This window comes from Miniopterus schreibersii (genome assembly GCF_964146895.1).
Source record: "Miniopterus schreibersii genome assembly, chromosome: 19".
In the NCBI taxonomy this organism is placed as follows: Eukaryota; Metazoa; Chordata; class Mammalia; order Chiroptera; family Miniopteridae; genus Miniopterus; species Miniopterus schreibersii.
This window is the reverse complement of record NC_138119.1, coordinates 5975610-5985200: the sequence shown is the minus strand read 5'-3', so window position 1 is coordinate 5985200 and position 9591 is coordinate 5975610. Positions and strand designations below refer to the sequence as shown.

The window sequence follows — 9591 nt, the reverse complement described above, 5'->3', positions numbered from 1 at the left end:
TTCCACCTGATGCCTCCAGCCCTCATGCTGATCAACACAGCCAGATAGAGAACCATGTGGTCATCACCACCAGGTTCTCACACACTTGCTTCTGCCACTCCGCCCCCTGCACAGCCTGCATTTTCCCATCTAGAGAGGCTTCCACCCAAATCATTTAGACCAAGACCACTCGTGTTTTGACTGATGGATTTTATTGCAGAACTCCAGGTAGAAGCAAGATGTTGTAAAGAAAGGAGACTGTTCAGAACCCTAGGGAATGGAGACAGGTCAGGTTTATGGCCAGTTGCAGCAAGAACAGCTGGGGTCAAAGACAAGGCCGGCCTGGCAGTTCTGCTGGTAAGTGATTCCATTCAAGCAGTGCCAGAAAGCATTCCTGTTGTCCGCCACAGGGTAGAGGCCATCAGGTTTGTCAGCACAGAAGCCAGTGCCCCCACTTCCGCTTCCGCTTCCGTTCCCGCTTCCGCTTCCGCTTCCACTACCGGTGCTGGGAGGAAGAGTTGCTGGTGCAGTGGGCTGAGAGGGGGCAGTGCAACCTGAAATGATAGAAGAGCAGACTAGTGACTGGTAGAGGCTCCCAGCTTTGCCTAGAGGTGCAGGGACTAGCGGATCTGCAGGTGAGGTCTGGAGGTGGGATAGTTAACGCTGGATCCCTACCACTGAAAAGATTGCAAGATAGCTCCATACTCAGGAGTTGGGAAAGCTATAACTTCAAGCCGGCCTGGTTTCTAATAAAGTTCTCTCTTCCTTTACGATGTCAAAATCATTAAAACAAATTTACTGAACATGCAAATGTGCAAAATTTGGATCTGAGTGTAAGTCTTGAGCAAATAAGCTCTAAGAGAAAATCTGGGAAAAGTTCAGGGAGTTGGTACTTTTCCTGAATTACAGACTAGAAATATGTCAACACTACTGAGGGTTTCTTGTTAAATCTTCCCAGGTGGGTTGAAAGAGACTTTTAATAAGGGGATCATAAAGAGTACATGCTTATGTTATAAGGTCAGCCTGATTTCTTGAGGCTTTGCCACAGCTCTAAGACTTAGCAGACCTGGAAAACCCACCCAGGTACTCTTGGTTTCCCATAAGAGCATGATATTTCTTACATGAAGTTCAAGGGTAGGGAAAGATTTTAGCATCAGTCTCTAAAGAGCAGGGGTGTGAAAGGGGAAGAAGCTCCCTGGTCAATGGGGGTGGGCAGATGTGAGAACTGCCCTTTGAGTTGGAGAAGGAGCATTTATAGACCCCCGAGCGTCCTCCTGCTGTCACTCACTTGCACTCTGCAGGCCCAGGGCATCCTTCAGGGTGGTGGTCAGGGGGTATTTGCCCTGGTTGCAGAAAGTGCCCGTGAAGTCGTCCAGATCAATGGCCCAGATCATGGCACCTCCAAAGTTGTTCTTCTTCAGCCAGTCAGCCTGCGGCAATGACAGGGAATCCAATGAAGTTCAGACACCAAGGCCAACCTGGGGCTCCAGGCCTACAGATGGGGACAGACTCACAGGCAACAACAGTGTACCTTGATTTTGAAGCTCTCGGTGTTGTCATAGCCAAGCCACTCATTGCCTTTGTAAGCGTAGGGGACATCCTGAGCAGCTTCCCATGCTTCAGTAGCTCCATTCTTCAGGAAGGTGCAGATCTAAGAGGAGATAAGCAGGAGGCCAAGAGGTAGGCAAAGTGTCCAGGTGGCAGGGACAAAGGGCATGGGGGAGGGGGAAAGAGAAGGGATAGACGAAAGCTACTTGAAAAGGAGAGCTCTATCAGCAAATTTCTTGGTTCACCTAGGATTCTGATTCTTTGTCACATCTGAGTCAATTGATTTTCAATGTGGGCAGAAGCTCTCAAATCAAAGAATGCCTTGGCAGGCAGTGAGCAGTGTGTAGACATTGATATAATCTCATTGATGGTATCTCTTTTTCCTACTCGCCCTGTACTTGGAATCCAACCTAACTTGCAACATAAGTGCGTCTTGTCTCCCCTATAAATAGACAGGAGCTTCCACTTTCAGCCCCAACTATTTGTTAAGTTAGCTGAGAAGTGTTGAGTTGTTTATATTGTTGAACTCATGACCCAGAGAAGCCACTCTTCTCTCTCTCTCTTAGATTGTCAGGAACATACCTCATAGTAGGCCCAGAACCCAGACTGCCTGGTGTAGGGCCCAGCAGGGCCAGGGCCAGTGATAGGGGCCCCAATTCCATGGTTGGAGGGGTCGCTCAGGATGAAGGTGTGTCCGTAGGTCGGGAATCCAACAATGAGCTTCTCAGCTGGGGCTCCGCTGTCCTTCCAGTAGTTCATGATGTAATCCTGCAACAGCAGCGGGTTAGCGAGAGGCCCACCAGGCTGATGGCCAAAGGCTTAGTTATGTTAGACCCCTGTGCTAGCAGATAAATTGTTTCATGTTAATGACCGAGGATTTGTTAGTGTTTTTAAAAAAACATTTTGGTGGAATTATAATTAAAGAGATTTGATCAGCCACTTAAGAGGACAGTTATGACAAGTGAGACATTTGCAGAATCTGTTTGTTTTGTCCCTGAACCTCCACGTGATTTAGGACCCCATCTCTGGTCTGTATGTGCCTGTGTAGGGAGGGACTCACCACATTGAGGTAGGCGTTGCTGCCAGTGTCGGTTGGGTATTTGTAGAGGGGGCTGTTCTCTCCTGTGTAGCCCTCCCAGGACCCATGGAGGTCATAGGTCATGACATGGATGTAGTCCAGGTACCTGTAGTCCAGGGAAAGCAGTTAAAATCACCTCTGGTGTCTCCCACACCTCTGCAGGCAAAGATACCACTTCCAAAGTCTCCTCAACAAGGTCCCGGACAGCAAGACAGACTAAGGATGAACATCTCTTACACAAGTGACACACAGAGGAAGGGGTTGTGGGCCAAGTGACCACTCACTGGGACAGCTGGGGGATCTCATAGCCAGCCTGGATGTTGGCGATGCCACCAGCTACTGCGGCGGTGACCATGAGCCTGGGCCTGTTCACCTGCTTGGCCTCCTGCTCAAAAGCTTCCCGCATTTCCTGTGCAAGAGCAGGAGACCGTCTATGAGCATGACCTCCAAGTTGGCTTCCATGACCACTCTTTGAATGAAATTTAATTCATTTTCCTTCTTTCCTTCTTTAGCATTCTCGCTGGAATGGGGCATCCAGGTCCTTCCTCTCCCACGGAGCCTGCAGGGAGCTGGGTTTTCTGTATGGCCTCCGTGATCTTTCACGGGAGACCGGCTGTGTGCTTTCCAGAAACTAACACCAAAGAATATTGAATGTAAACTGGAATTTTAAAATGAAATTTAAATTTTATAAAATGACACGGATCGCAGCTCACCTGCACCAGGACAGTGAAGAGGTGCTTGTCCTGAGGTGGGCTCCCACGAGAGCCAGGATACTCCCAGTCAAAGTCCAGCCCGTCGAAGTCATGCTGGCGCAGGAATTTGATGACCGAGGCAATGAAAGTCTGGCGGTTCTCAGGAGTGGCCACCATGGCAGTGAAACTACGGGAGACCCCAAGAAGGCAGGGGGAGGACATGTTCAGTGGTCTGAAAATCTTGTCATAAAATCAAACTCCAGTACTTTTGCCTCAGAGCTCTTCACCTGGACCCACAGCCCGAATAAAGTATGTTCCTGGTTTCCCGTCCTTACATTGTAATCATCACTCTGCCCAGCAGGGTACCTCAGTGTCGCCTTTTATTTTGCCCTGGATCCAACTCTGATCTTTCTCCCAAGTCGCACCGGTTGCTTTGAACACCTGGCTGCCTCCACCTGCTCCCCGAGATCTCCCTCCCAGTAGCCCCCAAGCGCCTCTGCCTCAGGGGAGTCTTGCTCACTTGCATGTCTTTCCCTTCCCTTCCCTTCCCTTCCCCCAGAGGATAAATAGAGAAGATCGCTCTAACACCCTCCTGGGGGCTGTGCTTTGGAAAAACTTTAGGAACCAATTGTTTTGCCATCTCATTAACTAAATCTTGGTGAGTAGGGTCTCAGAATATCCATCCACATTTAAATGTCTAAAATAAGTTGCGTCCTATAGGATAGCGAGGCTCCGGTGTGGTAATTTAGTTAAGCAGCACGTTTGCTTAATGTGTGTCCTTGATGCCCTGTCTTAGATGGTGAGGTCTGAAGGGACGCGGGTCACACCGGGCTACCTTGTTTCCAAAGCAAATAAATAAGCACCAGCCTCTCCCACAGGGACTCACGGGGCAGTTCCGAAGTTCCAGCCGCCGATGGCCAGGAGAGTTTTCAGCTGGTTGTTCCTGTAAAGCAAAGGATGGAAAAAAGACACTTTAAAACCCACGAGCCTCTCTATTGAAAATACCGTTGCCTGAGTATCGGGCCTGATCTTCTACAGTGGTGTTGCCCTGACATGCTAGAGTGTAGACAGGTTCTCTCCGCTCCTGAAAACGTCCTTCATAAAAACTCTTTGAGTTGAGATCCTCATAAGTGTACTCAGGGTTCTCCTGGGGAACCTAAAGTATGGAAATGGATTGTTTGTTTAAAAAAAGAATGCATTGGCAATATTTTTGAAATATATATCTATATATAGCTATCTATATCTATCTACCTGTCAGCATAATTAGCTCATACTCAATTCGATCCGATGAAATGGTAAATGCTGCTTGAGCATAGATACTCTCTCAGCCTCTCTGTGGCTGAGAATTACACACATTCTCTGGAGTAGCAGCTCTCAGGCGTCAGTGTATGTGAGAATTAAGTGCAAGCGTCAGAGTGGGAGGACCATGTTCAAATGCCAGGTTTATAGCCCCTTCCGCAGAGATGCTGATGCAGTTGGCCTGGGGTAGGGATTGGCATTTCTATCAAGTGCCCCAGGGGATTTCCATGCAAGTCGTCAACTGGAGCACATCTCAAGAAACAGGGCTCCAAAAGGGTTCCTTTCCTCTTACACATCAGAGCTTAGGTCGAGCAGCTGCATTCAGAACAGAGCTACTCCTAGCGCAGGGCTCCTCCTCCTAGATATAACCAAACTGAACAAATCGGAAATGAAAAGATACCAGGGTTTTCATTTCATTTGTTTTTTACACAAAATAGAACTCTGTTCAAGTACAGCAAACTCTGCTGATTTCTTGGGTTTGGCCACGTCTAAGTGTTAGTATCCCTGCCTCCTGATCTCTGATGCAAATAGCTGGGACGGCTTGCGGTTTCCTGCGTCATAAAGAAGATATTGATGAAGAAAGGAAGACACAAAACTATTATTTTTTGAACACCTGCTAGAGCGGGCAATGTGCTATGTTATCTATATTCTTGCTACTTAAAGTGTGGCTCCTGGGCCAGAAGCACCAGGAGCATGCGGGAGCTTGTTAGAAATGCAGCATCTTGGTCCCCAACCCCTTCCTTTACTTGCTCTTCAGGCCGTTGAAGGCCTGGTAGAGGGCGACGTCGTTCCACTCGATGGTGGTGATCTGGTTGTCCCGCATCCCCGCGAAGGCGTAGATGAGGTGGGTGCAGAGGCAGGGATCGATGTCGTCGGGCATGAAGCGCCCCAGGCCCGGCCGGTACTGGGCCCAGTTGGTGAAGTAGCATATCAGCTGGTAGGCAGAGCCTGTGGGTAGTAAGGAGAAAGGACATGGCCTGATTTGGGTGCCACTGAAACGTGCCATGAGTCTGGCCCTCCCTTGAGACTCCCCCCTCTGCCTCAGATGCCCGATCTCTGTGCGCGAGTCCTCTTGCAGATGAGTTCAAAGGTTCCCACTTGGAAACTAGTTGGGGACTGGGGTGGTTATTTTCAACTTTGATGGATTTATTTTTTGATCTTGGACGAGCCTGGGAACCACTGAAGGAAAGATGCCCAGGTGTTTCTAATCTCAGGTGGTCATGCTAAAGGAGGCCACAGTGACAGCCAGTCCAAAACCCCAGATTTCCCCAACGTCAAACCCATCTGTCTATGAAGTCAATCATAGCTCACGTCCCTAATATGGCTTATCTCTTGATATACTTTCTAAGAAAGTACTATTGGGATATTTTAAAACCACCTACATTAGCAGACAATTGCCACAGGGATAATTTATAAAAATTTGAGGCTTATGGAAGGAAAAAACTTTGTCAAAGATAAAACATAGAGTCCATGACTTACCTAGCTGAGCATTCAACAGAAGGGCCAGACCTAGAGAGAGAGAGAAAGTAAATCACAGCTCGAGAGCAACTAATAAACTATGGCTACAACTTGGCTCTAAAGGACTTACTGAATCATTCCCTTTGAATGATTGAATTTCTAGCAGTGACATTTTTATGATACATCAGCAACGCAGTAGGACAGTAGGGGATGAAAGAGAAATAATTCTGAAAACTCTAGAAAAAAAAATAACTTGCTTAACTCTGTCTCAGCTCCTACTGACTTTCACCCTTGAAAGCTAGACCAAGGACACAAGCATGTACATAAAAATAATACCAATTAAAATGAGGGGGTGCAGGAAAGGAACAATCCAACAGGAGATGAGAGAGTGAGACAAAGACTGGAAGCCAACAAGCCTTTCTTTTAGGACCATGCCCATGGGCTTAATGAGGGTGGAAATGTTACCGGAATCGATTAAGGGAACAAGAGGTAGGCCGGTTTGTATATGTCAGGATTCTCTTGGAAATTTGAAATGATGAAGGAAGAATGGAAAAGGGTTGAGGTTTAACATGAGGACCACGTTAGGGCTGCCAGGCCCAGGGAGGAAAAGCGATCAGCTGAAGAGTAAGACTCGGTCTCTGATTACAAACCCACCTGCGAGGACAGCGAGCTTTGCCATGGTCGCTGTCGGTGTGGGTCCCGCAGAGCCCGGGTTGGCTTTTTATGCCATGTGAGTTGCTGGTTATCATGAGGGCTTCCCAAGGGAGGGCATTTAGCTTATCAGGAAACCAACAGATCTCCTCTCCTGCAAACAGCGCTTGGTGGCCTCCAACCTGCCTTCCCCCACCACCACTCCCCTGCTCTGTACGGACTCAACAATGCCATGCCCCCCGCCATGGAAAATAGCCTTTTGGGGAGTTCCCAGGGCTGATAAGCATCCGTTTCAACACTGTGGTTAGGCTTTTATGTTGTGGACATTTTGTGCCTGGCATCGAAGCATACCTTTATTGGAAAGTAAATAATGAATGCCTTTGGAAGTTATTAGCTGTTCTTAAATCTTTTGATGGAATTATTTATATGTAATTTGTACAAGCAGTGCCTAAGGAACTTTTTCACTCTAGGTGCTACTTTGTGAACATTAAGGAATTACATTAAGTCATTATTTTACAATAATTTCATTAAGAAGGTATGATTCCCTAACTATCCCCTCCAAAGGTCACCAAAAGCTCTCCAGTGTTCCTTAATTCCAAATTACTCCCAGACGATGTTAAAAAGTATTTCATGTTGCTGACAGAGATGATGGCGATGATATTGAAAAGAATCTCTTCTAATAGAAATATTTGCAACTTGACTATTGCTAGAATTTCTTGTTTGGAATTTATCTCAACCCACCTTTCCAAACGTTATCCACTCCCATTGTCTTATAATAAATAAACTTCTGCTTCAGCCAGAACGACCTATTCGTTATTCCTAAATATGTCATATGCATTTGTTCACACTACCCCTCTGTCCCTTGCCTGTAATGTCTCCCCTTCTCAATGCCTACCCTGATATTACACTCCTTCAGTGCCCAGCTCAGGTCCTCTCTTTGAAGTTCAATGGTCTCTCCTTCTTCTGAAATATTTCATGGCCCCGAGTACATATTGTCTGTACTGCTTACGGTCTTGTGACAATCCCCGGAATGCCGTCGATGGGCAGCCCCATCGTGGGATGTGGGCACCTTAGCAGACTTATTGTGAACCCAGACTAGTTTGATGAGGAAAAGGACAGCGCACTTGGGTTTCCATTTCCATCAGGACAGGTCACAAAATGAAATTCAAAAGTACGGAGAGTGACTACCGAGTGACTGAAAAGCCATGAGTGTTCACCGGAGGGCTCTGCCCATGATTTCATTTAGCCTATGAAAAGAATTCTTACCCTCAGCCTAATTCTGTAGGAGAGAAAACAGATAAAATTGTAAATGCCGGATCCAGGATTCAGCGCCAAGATCAGCTGCCCCCTGAATGAAAATCTAACATTTACACTGTGCCCCCCCTTATATTCATATGGAGGCTGGTTGGTGGTCTAGGCTGACCTGGGATAGGCATTTCCCTGGGGCGCCCAGAAGAATGCTGTTGGGACAAAGAGCCCCAACTGTGTCAAATCAGGGTTAAGTCAAGGATTTGCAAAAACCAAGCAGCAAGGCAGTGGTTCCAGGTTTATCCAATTTGACCCTCAGGCCTACCTGCTGTGTAGACTTAGTGAAATCTTTGCTGTTGAATTTGGCAGCCCCAGCGCTACATGAAGGACCTGCAGATAAAGCACCCCTTCTTCATAGCTCCTTAAAAGCTCCAGGGGAGTCCCTGGCCAGCTTGCTGGCCAGCTGAGCACTTGGGTGTTGGAAAGAATCCCCATTCTGCGGTCATGCCATAGCTGGGGCACTTTATTTGCACCAGCAGCATGATAAGGATGGCTTCTCAGTGCCCACACGGCAGGGTCCGGGGCCCAGAGCAAGGTAAATAGTAGACACGGCTGCAGCTAGGTTTTCCAGCAACAGCCAGGCAGAGGTGGCAGCCACCCGGCTTGTTTTCCACTCACTCAGCACAGCGTGCGATCCTGAATCAGTCACCAAGGGGGCAGAGTCGGGGGGCTGAAGAGAAGAAAAGGGTAACAGGATTGGGTTCTCAGCTCACAGCTGTTTGGCCCTGGAGAACCTCCTGTCCTCAGGCTCCAGGTTCCTAGCGGATGGCTGAGAACAGATGGGTGTTGCTGGGAATGGCTCCGTTTGGGACATTTATAGCCCTGGGCAGACGACGCCCTTAGCCTCCCCGTGAGACGTGAACATGGGCTTGAGCGGGTTGCCTCTGAGTTGGCTCCATCGCATCCTTTCGCTCCCAGCCTCCGTGGGTAACAAGAGATGAAGCAGCCATCCGATTAGGTCCGGACATTGTCTTAATCAGTGTGGGCTGTCACAATAAAATACCACAGGCTGGGTGATTTAACCGAAATGTCTTTTCTCACGGTTCTGGAGAATGGCAAGTCCAAGAGAAAAGTTCCAACAGGGCTCAGTTTCTGGTAAGAGCTCTCTTTCTGGCTGTCTGCAGATGGGGGGTGGGGGGGAGAGAGATGGAGATCTGGTCTCTCCTCTTTTTTTTAATCCTCACTGAAGGGTATGTTTATTGATTTGAGAGTGGGGGGGAGGGAGAGAGAGAGAGAGAGAGAAACATCGATGTGAGAGCGAAACAGCCGTGGAGTATTAGGCTGGGTGCTTTTAACCACCCAGTCTCTTTTCATCACTGAATCCTCAGGAATTTGGGGAACTAGTCCCCATGACTGTCATAACAACCTTTGAAGGTAACCGGCCACAGCACACCAGGAAGATTTTCTAACCCCGGGTCTCTTAGTCCTACTCTTGTCCCCAGCCTCTGGACGTTGGCGTGCCCAGGGTTCAGTCTTTGGGTTCTTTCCTTCCCTATCTATATTCACACCCTTAATGATCTATCCAATCTACTGACTTTAAACACCAACTACGTACCAACTACCTCCCAAAATGTTATG

General features: G+C 48.0%; 1 protein-coding gene across 1 annotated transcript; it reads right to left on the bottom strand.

The window, feature by feature from the left end:
- Positions 1 to 273: 273 nt before the first annotated feature.
- Positions 274 to 6803, bottom strand: LOC308549106 (acidic mammalian chitinase-like; the record flags this gene model as incomplete). The annotated part of the gene is given in 12 exon segments (XM_081121429.1): positions 274 to 533; positions 1268 to 1409; positions 1511 to 1630; positions 2110 to 2295; positions 2588 to 2711; positions 2890 to 3014; positions 3319 to 3484; positions 4184 to 4240; positions 5343 to 5544; positions 6076 to 6105; positions 6709 to 6736; positions 6738 to 6803. Coding segments are annotated over 12 exon segments (1506 nt in total).
- Between the last annotated feature and the right edge of the window lie 2788 nt (positions 6804 to 9591).